At 35.6% G+C, this 17,909-nt stretch overlaps 1 protein-coding gene across 1 annotated transcript in view; it reads left to right on the top strand.

Moving 5' to 3' along the window:
- The window catches only part of CPS1 (carbamoyl-phosphate synthase 1), a 155,244-nt gene that overhangs the window by 101,983 nt on the left and 35,352 nt on the right, over positions 1–17,909 (top strand). Inside the window, exons 22-27 of the mRNA XM_069075103.1 lie at positions 4,909–5,050; positions 6,373–6,438; positions 7,005–7,068; positions 9,532–9,713; positions 12,902–13,096; positions 16,004–16,071. Coding sequence (XP_068931204.1) covers positions 4,909–5,050; positions 6,373–6,438; positions 7,005–7,068; positions 9,532–9,713; positions 12,902–13,096; positions 16,004–16,071 — 717 coding nt within the window. The remainder of the gene's footprint in view (positions 1–4,908; positions 5,051–6,372; positions 6,439–7,004; positions 7,069–9,531; positions 9,714–12,901; positions 13,097–16,003; positions 16,072–17,909) is intronic.

The following is a 17,909-nucleotide window of genomic DNA, read 5'->3' as shown; positions in this document are numbered from 1 at the left end:
TGATATGGTAAGATTGACCCTAACAATATTGGTTTGCAATAACAGTTGATTACAAATGAGTTCCGCTATACTCTGATAAAACCTTTCAGTAATCATAGATGACTAACCTCTGAAGATGCAAATCTTCTCAACCTACTGTTTGTTAGAGAATAGGACATCTGGGAGCCCTTAACACTTAGGCAATCTCAGCTTCCTCCTTTGTTCTGAATGACCTCTATCTTGTAAAACTTTTGATCTCCTCTCTTAATGCCTTGGATTTCCAGGGAAGTTTCTGGGGCTGGCAAAGTAGGAATACTATGGAAATATGCAGACTAGCATCTTTTTGTTCCTGTGATTTTTATAGGATCTGGAAGGAACACTAAAGACTATCTACATCTTCATTTTGCAGTTGGGTAAACTGAGGTCCAGAAATGTTAGGTGACTTTACAGAACTTTGTATTTGGAAGGGCTCTCAAAGGCCACATAATCCAATGTTAACTGAACAAGAATTTCTGCTACAGCATCTCTAATGGTTCATCCTTCCATTGAAGACTTCATGTAAAGGGACTCTTTACCACCCAATGTACTTTTGTATGACTTAAATTGTTAGGAAACTCCTTTACATCCTCACATCTATGTATCTTCAACTTCCATATATTGCTCTTACTTCTGTTCTTTGGTGCCGAGAAAAACATTTATCATTCTTTATGATAACCCCTCAGATACTTGAAGACAACTATCATGTTCTCCATAAATCTTTTCTTCATCAGAGTAATGTCTTCATCAGACATGTCTAATGTCACATGGTAAGTAGAAACGCAGGAAGTTGAATCCATAACAGGGTAGTGCTGTTTTAGCAATGTTATTGCATTTAACATTGTTTTAACAGGATGAATTGATGATGTTAGGTGGAGTAAGCACAGCACCCTGGGAGAAAATAAACCTTCTAAACAAGTAAGAAAGGGAGTTTGCAAAAGGAAAGAGCCAATGAAAAGAAGGAACCAAAATAGACAAAGTAAAACTGGATTTCCACTTTTAGAGTTTAGGAAATGCCTGTCATAGTTCTTTTCCTAGTTATTTTTTTCACCCTTTCAGACATGAGGTTCCTCACTTTTAAGTCACAAGGTATGTTCTAGCTTATGTGAGTCAGAAGTATATCAAGGCTTTACTGGCATATGATAGTGTATTTCAGAAACTAGTCTTTTTCTAAGAGCTTTAATTTGAGTACAATTGAAGAATAAAAATAAACATATATTTTTTTCAAATATTTAAAATTTAATGGGACTTTTGAGACACTCAGCAAAACTCCTGCTTCAATGTATTTATGTAAAAAAACCTTCAAAATCTACAATTTGGAATAATACCTTGTTTAAGTATTTTTATCCTCTTGATTAATGCTTGCTTGTACATTAAAAATTGATTTATTGAAAAGACGAACATATCCTTAGCAAAAAAAGTTATAAACAGAGGTGCCCATGAATTTTTCCCTTTTTATTTCTTATGCTAAATTAAAAGTATGTAGAAGCCATGAGATATCAAGAACCTCAATAATTTTGGCTCAGCCCTACCAAGCCAACCTTTCATTTCTAACTACTCTAAGCTTGGGTGAAAGCCCAGTTACAAGTTAACTAGAGAAGATTTATACCTAAAGTAGGGATAGATGAGATGACTCCTTTTTTGTTTGTCTTTGCAAGCTTCTAGTTTACAGCTTTTGATTCAAAAGAAGATCCAGTTACTATGGACTTACAAACTCAAGTGACAAGTTAAGGTTGCAATTCATTCCATCTCCCTTACACCCTCCTGAAAGGTTTAATATCAATAGTAACTGATCTTGGTAACAACAGCCTTCACCTTGTCCCAAGTAGCAAGAACAATAATAATTTATTAACTGCATACTCTATGTATGACTATCCTAAGTGCTAGGGAAACAACTACACAATCTCTTTCCTTGTGTAGCTTATATCCTGCTTTTTTGGTTTTGTTTTATTTTTTTGCATTTTGGAGGGCAATTGGGGTTAAGGTTCTCCTGACTCCAGGGCCGGTGCTCTACTCACTGCGTCACCTAGCTGCCCCTTATATCCTGCTTTTTGAAGAATAATTTTATATATTTTTCTCAACTTAAACACTCTAAGATGAGCATTTCCATATCTATAGCAGAAGACAAAAAGAAGATTGTATATGAAACCATAAATATCCATTTCATATAGATCGCTTTAAATATATATATATATATATGCATATATGTATGTATATGTTAAAACAACCCTTTTGATAAATACTCATGTTCATATAAAATGAATCCACAAAGTGGGTAAGTCCAAAAGTGTATGTCTTTTTCTGTACTTTGAGTCTATCACCTCTCTGCAGGTTACTTCTAAAAATGCTTCTTTTTTTAAAAGTTCTTCTTGTAAGATGATTATGACTTTATTTGAAACATAAATCCTTGCATCTGTCCTTACTATCCCTTAAACACAGCTTATTTTTCTGACTTCTAAATCTTTGGTCATACCATTTTTCCTGTTTGGAAAACTTTTGTTCTATTATCTACCCATCTAAACCCTAATCTTCCTTTGTAGCCCATTCAAAGCCCCAAGCCACACACTAAACTTTAACAATTCTAGCCCACACTCCACTCTTTTGTCTTTTGCAATGCTTTCCTTATTTACTTATGGAGTTACATTATTTGAAAAGTGTGACTCACTTGCCACTCTCTCTATGAAGTCTTCCCTGATCTCCCTGCTTAAAAATGACTTTGTCCCTGAGACATCACATTTTGTGTTATTGTTATCTATTTTTTTGTCCTGTCTCCTATTTATCCAATAGGCTTCATGAACACATGAACCATATCTTATTTAAAATTTACCAGCACCTAGTTTAGTGCATTTCATTTAGTAGGTATTTAGTAACTGTCTGTTGAATGAATATCATATAATTTTGCTTTTCATAAACTTCTATATATCTTTCTGAGTTGTCATGGATTGTGTTCTGGGTATGTCTTGAATTCGTAATGAGGCCTAATGCTCCTTGGGAAGGGGTCATATTTTATTTCCTTAGTATCTTCAAGAGCACATAAAAAGGGCTATTCACATAGTAAATCTTAACTATATACTTGTTGATTGATTGATCACTTTGTTATTCAACAAGGAAAAGGACAAAGGGGAAAAGGCCCAGAATTCTTGAGAATATTAAGCATTAAAAGTAGTACTTGAAAGAAGAAATTAAATTCTCAAGGGTAACATAAAGCATTGATCAGAGAAGCAGCAGGAAATTTAGAGTATAGTAGTATAATAGAGACTATATTGACAGAGAAAAGTTATAACTATACAAATAAATCCAGTATTCACACTTGTAAAAAAGCAGACATAAATCTCTTACAAAATTACAAATGACATGAATGAATTAAATAAAGAAGATTAGAGAATAGGATAGATAGGCTTGGTTCATATAAATTAAGTTCAAAGAATTACTATGATAAATTGAAAGAGCAATGGATTTGAAGGCAAAGGATCTGGATTTAAATGTTGGTTCTCATACTACCTGGTGAGATCTTAGATAAATTATGTAGCTTCTCTCAGCCTCAGTTTTTTTTTTACCTGTAGGGGTCTGGATTTTATGATCTCTAAGGTACCTTCAAGTTCTAAATCCTATGATTTTATTAATCTTGTGACAGCAGACTTTAAGGAGGTACTCACCTTTTGCTATACTAAATTTAATTGTGTTGAATATTTTGGAAATGCAGTCCACAAATTAAGACTTAGATTTTTTTGTTGTAATACATCGCCCATAAAAATAAAATTAACAATTGGATAGATAGATTGAAGAAGGATGAATCAAAGATGGTTCTATTATTCCTTCTCTGGGAAACTGATAGAAAAAGTGGTAGTTGGGAAAGAGAATTGGTTTCCTGAGGAGGAAAAAGGGTGAGTGCATTTTTAGTATATTGAATCTAAGGTAATAGTGGAACTTCTAGGTCAAGATATATTTTGGATAATTGGAGATTTGAAATTGGAACAGTAGGTCAGAGGGAAAGGCCGTTTAGGCCTTACCAATATAATGGTGATAGTTGAAAATATGTGAGTGGATAAGATTCCTGGAGGAACAGGTATAGGAAGGAATGAGCTGAAGAAAGCATCTTGGGAAAGAGACAACAAAAGAAGAGAGAAGAATTAGGAAAGAATATAACAAAGTGGCAGTTTGAGAAGTTGTAGGAAAATCAGACCTAAGTCAGTATTGTAGAAGTCAAAGTAGTTTTAAGAAATGGAATATAAGTTCCTTGAAGGCAAAGAGTACTTTTCTTCTTTTCTTTGTATCTCCATTAATGAGCATGGTGTGTAAAATACAGTTGGAACTTCATCAATGTTTGTTGAAATGAATTGAATTAAAATAAGAATACCTGGTGAGTAGAGTTAAATGCTGACAAGAAGAAGGAAATCTGGGCGGCCAGGCAGCACAGCAAGTAAGAGCACCAGCCCCAGAGTCGGGATGACCTGGGATTGGATCCGGGCTCAGATACTTAGCACCACACCCAGAAATAACTGGCCGTGTACCCTTGAGCAAGTTACTTAACCCCAATTGCTTTAAAAAAAAAAGAAGGAAATCACTTTTAAAATGTCATTGGATTTGGCAAAAAGGAGATATTTGGCAGATAGATTAATTTACTCAATGAGAAATTAACATAAGTTTTCAGAGGGTAAGAAGGGAAGTAAAAGTGACAGATGAGGACCACTGGCCCGGTGATGAAAGAAAGGTGAGAGACTTAACAGTAGCTCCAAGGGAAGACAGAGTCTATCAGAGTTTATTTAATATATTATGTTCTGGAACATATTGAAGATGGAAAAGAACAGTCATTGGAAAGGGGGAAATTGAAAAACTCACCTTGTATGTTATTCTTGGCCTAATTTTGAACCTTTCTTTTTCATTGAATCTTAGTGATTCCATTCCAGCAGAAACTCTGAAAAAGGCAAAGGACATAGGATTCTCAGATAAGCAAATTTCAAAATGCCTTAGACTGACTGAGGCCCAGACCCGGGAACTGAGGGTAAAGAAAAACATTCACCCTTGGGTTAAACAGGTAAAGGATGCTATTTTCTCTCATAGTATTATTCTGGTAGAATGCAGGATTCTGTTTAAAGGAGCCTTTTTCAACATTTGAAATGACTACTTGGGAAGTGGTCTTGCTTGAAGCCTGAAAATACTTGATATACTAGTCTCCCATGATCATTAATCTTGTTCTATAAAATTTGATTTCATGCTACCTTTAAAGAGGGTAAAGTTAAAAGCAGCCACTTCCTCCAGCCAAAATAAGAAAAAAAAATGCTCTCATCTCTGCCTGATCTATATCTAAATGCCATACCTTTGATGAAATAGAGGGGCCCGAAAAACCCTGATGTTGGTACTGACCTGTAGTGTTAGAGCCCATGAGAAAAAAAAGCCAACTCAACTTGATAGTAACTTTTTACAGGGCAATACTTTATTTTAAGTGTTCCATCATTATGGGTTCATTTAGTATTCATTGTGATAGGGCTGAGCATAATGAGTTCATCTGGTATTCATGATGATCACACAAGAACTTTCATAGGTATGTCATTGTAATTTTTGCCATTAGTTTAAGGGCTACCTTTACTAAAGTGCTACCAGCTGGTTTTTGTCCTTAAAAATCATTGACTGTTCTATTGTGGGCTCTGGGGGCCTATATATACCCTTAGGCCCTAGTCCAGCTGCTGAATATTATTCACTCAGCATTTATTATCTTTCTTCCTCTTTACTTGGCTCTTCAAACTTGCTAAGTTCTGCCTCCTATTCCTTTCTGAATGAGGGTGTGTGCCTTCTTCTTGAGCAAAGAATTTATCTGTCCTTACCAAATATGATCGGTGATATAAACTTTTTCCCCAAGACTTATCATGTCTTGGCTTTTGGTGCTTTATTACTTAAATGATTACCAGTACCCAAACAGGGCTCGAATCTTCTGCATGCTTTTGCTTAGATTGTTTAAATAGCTGGTTCATGTCACTGGATAGGCAAGTCTAGCTCATGGCCAGTTGACATAATCATTACTTACTATCTATCAGATGGACGATTGCAGTGACTGCACAATAGTAGTGCGTGTGTATATGTGTGTGTATGTATGCACATACAAGCTTGCTTATGTATGGGGGTGATTGTATTCTCAGGGCATTTATTGATGAGGCAGTTCTCTATATTTTGTGGAATTATCAATAATTTTCTCTGCCATCCTCCAACAGGAAACATTTGAATTTCAGTTGCCATTTCCTGCCCTGGAATTAGTAGCAAAGGAAAATAAAAGAATATGAATGGAAATAATTTTTAAAAATAAATACTATTAGAGTAAGGATATGTTTATCAAATATATTTCTTGTCTCTTCTTTTTTGCAGATTGACACACTGGCTGCAGAGTATCCATCAGTAACAAACTACCTCTATGTTACTTACAATGGTCAGGTAAGCCTTATAAGTCTTATACCTCACCTGGTATGTTAGTTCTAGTTTTGAATCCTGGCTTTCTCTTTATCATCTGTATAACCTTAGGCACTTTATCTCTCTGGGCATTAGTTTACTCAGGTGCATAATGAAAAAATTGGGTCAAATGATTTTCATGTTTCCTTACATCTCTAAATCCTGTGAATCAATAGATCTCTGTTCACTCCTTGGGCATCTAGTGATGCTGGTGGCAAAAATGGAAACATACACACACACACACACACACACACACACATATTGCCTCCCCTATTACAAAGTCATCACTGTGAATAGGGACTGTTTCATTCTTTACATTTATATTCTCTAACACCTAACAAAGGGTGTACCATTTAGCAGGTGCTTAATAAATATTGGCTAATTGGAGTCTAATATAGGGAAAAAATAACCACTAGGGTGGTTGTTTTTCAGAATACAAATTATTTTCCTTATTAAAATAATTTAAAATAATATGTGCATAGAAATAACCATAATTAACTATGTGGGATAGCTGCTGAGTACACTGATTGTGACTGATTTTTCTTCCTCAGGAACATGATGTAAAGTTTGATGATCATGGAATGATGGTGCTAGGCTGTGGACCCTATCACATAGGTAAAGTTTCTGTATTCCATATAATGATGACAATGCATGGAACTGATTTAAAAACTAGTCCCCATTCAGGGAGTTTGGTCAATATGTCAGACTTTCTCTTCCTCTCGAAGAGTTCCTTGGATCCACATCTATTAGTATATGGGCTTTTGTGCACTCTAAGAGCAAGTGCAAACTAGTCTTTACTGTATCATGGTGATTACTACTTATCCTTAAATTAAAGGGTCCTACTTAATGATTTTTAGTTGAAATTCCATATCATTTAACAGAAGAAAAATACACATTTTGGTTATTAAGTACATTTTTTCTCCATAAGACAAAAATAAACCTTTTCCCTCCAAAGTGGATCTGTATCTATAGCTAGCATTTATATAGCACTTTCATATTTGCAAGATGCTTCAAATATATTATATCATTTGATCTTCACCACAATGTTGTGAGATGGGTGCTATTAATATTACCATTCTGCAGATGAGGAAAGGGAACTAAAAGTGGTGAAGTCACTCTGCTACTGCTACCCTCTGCTGTATGATCACACTGCTAGTAAGTGTGTGAGGCAGGATTTGAACTCAGAGCCTCACTTCCAAGTACAGTGTCCTATCCACTATGCCACCTAGATGCTCACAAGAGTGATATTTTATGAGAAACAATAATAGTAATTCAACAAGTATCTTTTACATGCACCACAAGACCCTATGCTAGGTGGTAAGTTGTGAAAATATTTATATTAATTATTTTAACCTCACTTCTCTATTCAAAGGATATTGAACAAATCTTTATCATATGGTATTGAGCATGATTTTAAAGCCCTTTACCACCTTATCCCAACTTATATTTCTTTTACTTAATAATCCAGCCAAACTGGCTTTCTCTCTGTTTCTTACATATGCCACTGTCCATCACCCTTGCCTGGAATACACTCCATCCTCACCTCTGCCTCACTTCCTTTAAGACATAGCTCCGGCACGGTCTTCTACATTAAGCCTTTCCTGATCTTGTTAACTTCAAGCTTATCCTGTAGTTAACTAATTTGTTCTTAGTTGTATAAACTTGATTTATTCTGAATATACTTATAAATGTACTTGCCTCCTGAATTAGGATGCAATCTCCTGTGCATAAGGATTATTTCATTCATTGCGCAGTTCTCCATATAGCCTAACACAGTACCTGATATGTGGTAGTACTTAATAAATACTTATCAGTTGTTTAAGAGACAAAATAAAAAGTGAAGTTAAATGTACTGCTCATATCCAGAAGGTTGACCACTGAGTAATTAATTAATAATTTAATTAATTTTATAGCAGAGAAAAATGGAACCATCCCCTAAATGTGCAGAGGTTGCTTGACATCTATGTAGGCAGAGGGAGTACCTGCAAGTTTTTTCAAGTACTGGAGTTGTTTTCAAATTATAAAGGAAAACATGATGAAATTATGATTTTAAATATCCACTATGAATTTCATAGATTGAACATAGACTATAGGCATTTGTGTGTATCCTACTTGGGGCAAAATATAGTTGTGATGTGTAAAGAGAAAAAGGAATTCACTCAAGTCCTTCAAATGTTTACAGACATTCATTAATGAGAAAAATGCAACTGAGCAGTTCAGGAGATATGAATGGCTATTTTGTGAAGTCAAGGGATTGTTCAAAGAGAAAAAGAGTCCTGTTCCTAAATCAATTATTCATTCAATGAACATTTATTGTTGGTTATATCCAAGACTGCTGTCATGTTTCATGTTTCATTTTAATTTTCTTCACGTTCAGCATATCTGTATTTGAAAATTGCAAATTGATAGTGAAAGTATTATGGATCAAGACTGACAATCATATGATCATTTCACTTAATCCTGAATGTATTTTAGCATGTGTGTCATAAATTTGATTTGCTGATGATATTAAAAAATACTTTTTGCAAAATTGGATCAGCTCTTTTTTTTCTTAAATCTTGAACTTTCAGTACCAATAATTGTCTTTTAGCTGAAAGTAACTTCTTACTAAGTTGATAAAATACATAATACATCTCTTTCCAGAGCATATTTAAAGTCACAGAACAATTCTGGGCCTCTTTCATCATCAACAATGTGGGATGTTGGGTCTAGGTTATCTCTAAGAGTCATCTTAGCTCTAAAATTACATAATCATATTCTTCATATAGTTTCAGCAATTCTTGTGAGTGTGACAGCTCCCTACTTTAGGCTAAGCTTGTTGTAATAGCATTTTAAAACCCTGTTCACCTCTGTGCCATGATGAGGCATGGTATTAAGACTTCAGTGTAGACTCTTAAATTACATAGAATGTATGCTTGAGCAGCTCTCTTTTGTATGTCTCAAAATTTCATTGTAAAGACAAGTGGATTCCTTAACTTGGACCAACAAATCATGAATTTTTCCTTAACTTTGATTTTTCAATTCTCTTTTCCCCCTCTGCCCCACCCCTCATTTTTGTTAATCTCTTTGTCTTTGTAGGGAGTAGTGTGGAGTTCGATTGGTGTGCTGTCTCAAGTATCCGTACCCTGCGTCAACTTGGCAAGAAGACAGTGGTGGTGAATTGCAATCCTGAGACAGTGAGCACAGACTTCGATGAATGTGACAAACTCTACTTTGAAGAGCTTTCCCTTGAGAGGATCCTAGACATCTACCAACAAGAGGTAACAAAAAAAATAACAAAGGAGAGGTGTGCACTTTTTCTCATATGTTGATATCTACATATGTATCTATCTATCAAATATCTATCTATAGCAATTAGGTGGTGTCGGATCTGGAGTCAGGAAGACCTTAGTTCAAACCCAGCTTTGGATACTTACTAGCTATGTGACCCTGGATAAGTCACTTAGACTATTTTTACCTTAATCTACTGGTAAAGGAAATGGTAAAACTCCAGTATCTTTGTCATGAAAATCCCATGGAAATTATTGATGTACTATGGTCCACAGGGTCACAGAGAATTGGACATGACTGAATAACTGAAAATAACATATTCACACATGTACACACATGCACATTATATAACATATATATGTCATATATATGTATATATATATAACCTCTTAAGAAGAATATTTTTGAATCCTCCAATCCTTATACCATAAAAACCATGAAAAATTAATCTGTCATGAGACCTTCAAGAATAAGGGTTCTTAGTTCAAGATTGTAAACTTATATGGGAAAAAAATTACATTTTTATTTCAACATAATTGATTACTTTTGTAATCCTGTTTATTTTGTTTTATGATTTAAAACCATTATTCTGGGAATGAATCCATAGGCTTCACTAGATTGCCAGAATAGGGATCCATGACACATAAGAAAAGGTTAACAACCCCTATTCTAGTAGTACTTGTCAAGAATACTCATTTTATATGAATACTCATGTTTTAAATATTGCAGCAACACCTTGAGGATTGCTTTGTAGCATATATCACATAAATGTTAACAATTGTACAAAGATGGCATCATGCAAAATGTTTTGTGAGGATTTAATTGTTCATCTAGATATTTGTTGAACAGGCTACCTTGCCCTTGGATTACTCCTGTTTAATGTAGAACAGATGTGCTGAACAGCCCCACATATGAGTAGTAATAAGAAAGGGTCATTTAATTCTTTTTGCCACTAGAGTAGACCATTCACCTATAATTTAAAACCCAAAGAACAGATTCATGATTTAGATTACTCTAGCTTTTTCTTCCATTTTGCCTGACGTTTTTCTTTCAGTATGTGTTGAATAGACCTTCATTGTTACCTTTATTGTCAGTGAGGATGTTGAATTCCTAATCATTTATACTTTAGCATGAATGAATTGTGTGAATTATAAAATCTCTTCCTGACAATAGATGTGATTTTGGAGGAGGTATTAAGAGAATGTTAGTATACAACATCCAAAGAGTTATTGAGTGTGCATTTGTATGTGTGTTAAATGAGGAGATATGTCATAAGAGAGATGTGTTGGGAAAAGTCCAGCTTGGATATACCAAAAGACATACTGCTCTAATTCACATTTTTACCTAAAGCCAACCTCCTAAAGGAAAATGTGCCTTCTAATTATTAGTTCACTAATATGAATATTTTAAAAGGCTTATAATGTACTTATAAGGTTCATTCAATAACTCCACTTCTCTTATTACTACTATTGTCTGGAGCTTCAGAATTGTATAAAATTTTGTATAGTCTACTACCACTAAACTTAAGACTTCATTTTCTATTCATAGATGAAATTATTTTCAAATAAATATTTTCAACAAGTCTCTCAGTCCTTTCTCTCTCTCTCTCTTTAATCACCAAAGAACTTTTTGGGGTTATAAATGGATCTGAGATTCTCAACTGTTCCAGCTGTTCTAAGTTTTGCTTGCTTCCATGCTTCCCAAGAGATTTTTTTCTAGAATAAAGTATAGTTGATCTGAGCAGCTTTTGTGAAAAAAAAAAAAATACTCAGCAAATAGTTTGAGTGGTCTGTTTCTTTATATGCCTGAATATGTATGCAAAATTATCTCTTTGAGTTCCAGGAAGGTGCTCTACACAAAACAGATGCTTAATTAATATTTGTTGATTGGAATTTATAAGTTGCCAATAAAAGTTCCATGCAAGAGAGAGAGAGAGACAGAGAGACAGAGAGAAACAGAGACAGAGACAGAGACACACAGAGAGAGACAGAGACAGAGAGAGAGAGAGAGAGAGAGAGACAGAGACAGAGAGAGAGAGAGAGAGAGAGAGAGAGAGAGAGAGAGAGAGAGAGATAGAGACAAAGACAGAGAGAGAGTGTGAGAGAGCGAGATCATGATCATTGTGGAGGCCAGAGATGTAGTAGATTTAGGGCTTGGCCTAGTCTTGATGATGGATGAGTAGTTGGGAATAGAAGTTAATCCTATAAGGGGCATGAACATGAGCTAAAGCATGGAGATAGTGACATATATATTAAGGAACAATGAGTTTGCTGAAGTCAAGAGCTTGTGTGGAGGATTTGATAGGAGATAAAGCTGAAGCAGAAAATTGGTGGGTAGATTGTGGTGGACCTTGAATGTCATGTTAAGAGTTTTTACTTTGTCCTATAAGTCCAGGGACCTAGTATCTTGTCTATGGACCTTTGTGTCTCTGTAGAGTTATTGTAAGGGGTTCAGAAATCCATATCTGTACCAAAATTGTCATTTTAGCTTTGTTTAGCTACAGCATACAGAATGGCGGCATAATAAATAAGCACATATCCTTCTGATGACTATTGTAATAAATGTATCTTGAGCATGTGTATATTTATTACTGTTTTTGAAAATATACTTGGGTGTTTTTGAATTAAATGAAATACCAATTTATTAACAAACCCACTGCAGCTTCTTGGAGTCAAGAAGAACAGCCTTTCTGACTTCTAGTCTCAGACACTGATCCTGGGCAAGTCATTTAATCCTGTTTTCCTCAGTTTCCTGATCTGTACAATGAGCTGGAGAAGCAAATGGTAAACCAGTCCAGTGTCTTTGCCCAAATGGAATCACAAAGAGTTGGACATGAGTGAAATGACTTAACAGCAACAACGATCTCTGCCTCTGAATTGCTCTATCACTTCTGTGAATGACATAAATTATATTTACGATTAAATCGCATTGTCAGTGTTGTATATATTTTAAGAAATAGTTTCTTGGAGAGCAGACACTAAATATTTAATTTACTTTGTATAACACTGCACATGTGAACACTTACAATTATTCAATGATAGAATAAATGTAAATATCATTATCACTAATTTAGGCATTCCCAGCAAGGAAAAATTAAACAACATTAATACAAATTGAGAACAGTTATCCATTAAGAATGAAGTTCTACTAATGACTTGTTTTGTGAACTTCTTCTCAGGCATGTAATGGCTGCATCATTTCCGTTGGAGGGCAAATTCCAAATAATTTGGCAGTGCCACTTTACAAGAATGGAGTCAAGATTATGGGCACTAGCCCGCTACAAATTGATCGGGCTGAGGATCGCTCCATCTTTTCGGCTGTTCTGGATGAGCTGAAGGTGGCTCAGGCACCATGGAAGGCTGTTAATACTTTGGTAAGAAGAAAAAATCAGCGGCAAATGGCTTTTCAACTTTCTCCTTTCAAGAGAATGTAGCATGAGACAGGTGGGCTAAATTTTGCAGAGTATATTCACTTCATGGTTGCCACATTTTCATGGCAGATGATTATATGTTGACAAGTTTTCTTTGTAGGATGATGGTATCAAAACAATAACAGTAAGGTAATTTTTGGTTTATAAAATGTTTGTACATTATCAGAAGACACATGCATGCAAGGTAGTTTGTAAACAAAGCATATATGAAAGTAAGTTATTATTCAATTCAAAGGGTGTTTAGTCCCAACTGTGTGCAAAAGAAATAGTTTCTGCCCTTAATGAGGTTACATTCTACTAGGTCAGAATTTATTAACCTTTTTAGTGTAAAGATGGTTTTTTAAACCTAATTTAAATAAATGATAAATTTCAGTTATAGATGAGTGAATATAAAGATGTAGTATGTTTTTTTTTCCATCCAAGTTCATAAAATGCATAGAAATTTGTCCACAAAGCCCTGGGGGGGGAAGGAGTATACAATATGTAAAAGAATATATGTGTGTATATATATAGTATATATGCATACATATATACACATGCATGTGTATACATGTATGTATACATATTTCTGTATATAGACATATATGTATATATGTAAAGATAGACATATATACAATATGCATCTCTCCCTGTATGTACACACACACACACACACACACACATATATATATATATATATATATATATTCAACTAGAGTAATTTTCTAATTTCTCTTTATAATGGAGAGACACCACTGAGGGTCCTGAAAGCTATGTCTGGTGAGCACAAGTTCTGGCAAAGCCTTCAAGACCCTGTAGCTTTTGAGTCTTGATCCCATGACAGACTATCTGTTGCTGGAGGAAAAGTCTTCCTGAATGAGTAGAGACTTATCATTTGATTTTGTGTTTTTTGGCCATAGCAACTCATACAATTATTTGATAAGGTACAAAAAAATTGTAGTTCTAAACCAGTGGGTCAGGTATGCTTTCATTGAAGAAATTGCCTATACTTAAAAAGATTAAAGAAAACATTATTGTTAAGTAGTAAGCATTATGTTTGAGGTCTATGTTCTAAAAGGAGAAATATTAGCTTATAACCATTATTTGCCAGAAGTAATGGAAATATGGCACTTCCAAGTGAATCCTCTGTTCACAGCTTAGTTTACCTGTCTTGATACTTCTCCTATAGTAAATGGTCAAGAGGTGTCTTCAAAAGAAAAAGTTAAAAAGACACATACCATTTTCCCATTCTAGGTAACTTCTAGATAGCCAAAAAAATGGTGGAGTGATGAATGTTAGGCAGACACCCAGATCTGTTTAAGGACAATACTTTTAAGATCTTGTTCGTGGGCTAGATAATAGAACTTCCATATACCTCAATATTGCTTAAGAGTGAGACATATTGGGGGTATCTAGGTGGCACAGTGAATAGAGAACCGGCCCTGTAGTCAGGAGGACCTGAGTTCAAATCCATCCTCAGACACAACACAAAAAAACTAGCCATGTGACCTTGGGCAAGCCACTTAACCCCAATTGCCCTGCCTTCCCCCTCCAAAAAAAAAAAAGAATGAGACATATTTAATGGGGTCATTGAATCACATGTGCTATAAGGGGAAATTTCTACTTCAACACAAAAACACACAAACACAAAAAAGTGATGACTAATGAAAATAGAAATAAAAGAAGCTAAGAAACATAACTATTTCTCAAAAAAGGATAAGAAGGTAGTTTATCAATTGAAATCTGCCCCTCACCCAAAAGGGCCTACTATAAGGTCACCTCTGAAAGGACCATTGTGAGAGAGAGAGATATACACACATACACACACACACAGATAGAGAGGGACAGAGAGAAAGAGTGACAGATAGAGATATAGAGAAATAGAGAGACAGAAGGACAAAGACAGAGAAACATCGAGGCAGGGAGAGATAAAGAGCCAGAGAGATCCAGAGAAGGAGAGACAGAATCAGAGACAGACAGAGCTCTTGCTTTCTTCACCCTTGGGTGGAGGAGCAAAGTGTTCCCCTGGCCTGCCAAGAAAAGAAGAGAATGATCTGAGGTTGAACCAAGCTTCTGCTGTCTTGTTCAACAGAGATAATGAGAATGAGGCCAAGAGATGGGAACCCGGAACACACTGATCTTGACCTAATAGTTCTACTCAAATGAGTTAGGTCATATTCCTTCTTGCTATAACACAGGCCTGCTCAGCTCTACCCTCTGGAAGGGTAGATGCAAGACCATTCCTTCTTCCATCCAAACCCAGGCAGTTCTGAAGATCAAGAGAGATCATTCTGGGAAGAAGCCTGTCTTAACTGGAGGACATCTTTCCCCATTCATATGAGAAGACCATCTCCTCAATCCATCACCTACCTAGTTGGGAATGCTTTTTTCTGAGATCTGTTTTTCAGTTATAGTTGAGTGAGGAGAGGTGGGCTATTCTTCACTTTTGTCCTTTTTCCAAACAGCTATAAAGAAATGCTGTCAATTGTTGACTTGCAGACTTTGCCAAGGGTGGTGGAGAAGAGTGGTTCCTCACATAGTTGGGACCTGAGTTCCAGCTATACAGATAAATTGGCTATGTGTCTTTAGGCAAATCTCTGGGCCTTAAGTTTCCTCATCTGTAAAAAGACAGTGCTAAACTGAATATTCTATAAGTTCTCTCTCAATGCCAAGTCCAACACATACTGAATTAGATTTGGCATTTAGGAGTACTAACTAGGGGTTCTATGGACTTGAGCCTTGTTTAGTTTTTAATTGCAATTTTTTACATGAATGAATGAGATAAATTTGGTTATGACTTGACAATCAGCATTATTCTATGCTATGTACTTTTAGCTCTTAATAGAATGATTTGCCATTTCTCTCCTTTAGAAAGAAGCTCTTGAATTTGCAAAGTCTGTGGGTTACCCCTGCTTGCTGAGACCTTCCTATGTCTTGAGGTAATGTATCATCAGTGTGAATTTTGTTTTGTTGTGCTCCTTAAAAAGAAATGTCCCAAAGAGCAGCTACAGAGAATAGAAAACAGAGTGAGAAAGCTGTGTGGTCCATGAACCGTGCTAAAGCCCTGTAGCTTAATTAAGTGTATATTTGTGGGCCACCTCCCAAATCATCTCAGGCAGGTCGAGGGCCCACATTCTGTCATTCAGTGGAACGCTTTTACCTTGGAAAAGATAACATGAAGGGGGTTTCTGGATCTCACATTATTACTGAGAATTTGTCCTTGCCATGCTAAGGGAAGAAAGTTTTATGCTAGAGGATAGGGAAAGGAAAAAAAAAGCCCAACAATATAGGAAATTTCTTTTGCCAGCATCTGTTTTCCAACAGTCAGACATGACAGCAAATCTTTGCCTGTTGTCACTCTGGTCTTAGGGTAACTTTTTTTTTGAAATGATGAATTTTTAAAGCTCTGATTTAAAATAAAAGGGGGGAGGGAGATCTTTTAGAATTAAACTTTGAAAGGCTCACTAATGTAGAAGTTGTGAATTATCACTTGCTCTCCTCAGATGTTAACACTTGTAAAGAATTACTTCAGTGAACATTGGATAAGAGAAACACAATTTGCTGCGCACAATTTGCAAGTGTAAATGGAATCTTAGACAGAGTTCTTTAAAAATAATGAAAAATTTCAAATGAGGTGGAAAATGTATTTTTATTTAAATGAGATTTTCTATAAACTATAGTTTCATACTATTACCCTTTTGAGGTATTATTTTAAGTAAATTCAGGACTTTAAAAAAACTTATGGTAGTAGAACACAGAGAATGGAGAGGAATCTTTGCTCTTATTTTTTGGTGAGGGGTGGGGCAGGTGTCTTTCACCTTTTATTATGGAACCACAGCACATAAATATCATTTCCATTGATATGCCTACTTTGTGAGGAATGTGGTGCTTTAGACATAGGAAAGACCAATGTTTTCTTATCTTCCTTCTGTCTACAATTTATTCCCATCATGCCTGGTTTTTGTTTGCTTCACTTTCTTACAGAGCTAATAATGTTATTTTTATGACCTACTACCCCTCACCCCATCCCCTCCCCCCCCAGCCATAACACCTGAAGGCTTATCCAGAGAATAAGAAGAAATTGGAAGACTTTCTGCACAAATCTGGAATAAGTTGGGAAAGTAACTGAAGGAAAGGAAGTTGAAAGTCCTTTTCACTGTTTTTTAAAAAAAGCAGAAAGTAAAGCTGACTTCTTACTTATACTAATTTTTCCTGTCCTCTCTCCCCTTCATCTTTTCTCCCTTATTTTTCCTTCAGATTCATTTTTTCCTATTATAAACAAGCAAAAACCTCACAAAACCCTCTGACTTTAGAGTAAATTCCTCATTCGCAGACAGTACTCTTTCCGATACCCAGAAGAAAGGACATAGTTGAACAAATCCCAGTCAAATACTGTATATTTACAAATTTTGTCAAAAGGTTCAATTTTGCCTTAGAAGTAGCACTCTATTCACATTATTATAGTGGCTGATGGGCCTAAAGAGCTAATAAAGTGACCCCTTTAGATAGTGTGCTGGTGGCAAATATACCCAGGCAACCTTGGAATGAATCTGAGGCCAGTGGTGAACTCTGATGAAGCCAGGTTAGGGGTACATTAAGTTCTGCTTGAAATCCTGCTGAAAAAATGAGAAACTCCTGCGATATAAAGTAGATATACTCTTTCCTTTAAAAATGGAATCAGAAAGAGCTGCCTTGGGGTAGGTATACCAAAAAGCCTAGTCCTTGTCTTTTATTCTTCAGTAGGGGCTTTCCCCCCCCCTTAGTATTTCACTGAGGT

Source organism: Petaurus breviceps, unplaced genomic scaffold, assembly GCF_028583685.1.
Source record: "Petaurus breviceps papuanus isolate PSGF00001 unplaced genomic scaffold, PetGlider_PUasm1.0 90903, whole genome shotgun sequence".
NCBI classification, from domain to species: Eukaryota; Metazoa; Chordata; class Mammalia; order Diprotodontia; family Petauridae; genus Petaurus; species Petaurus breviceps.
Note: the sequence above shows the minus strand (reverse complement) of the source record. Positions and strands in the feature narration are given on the sequence as shown.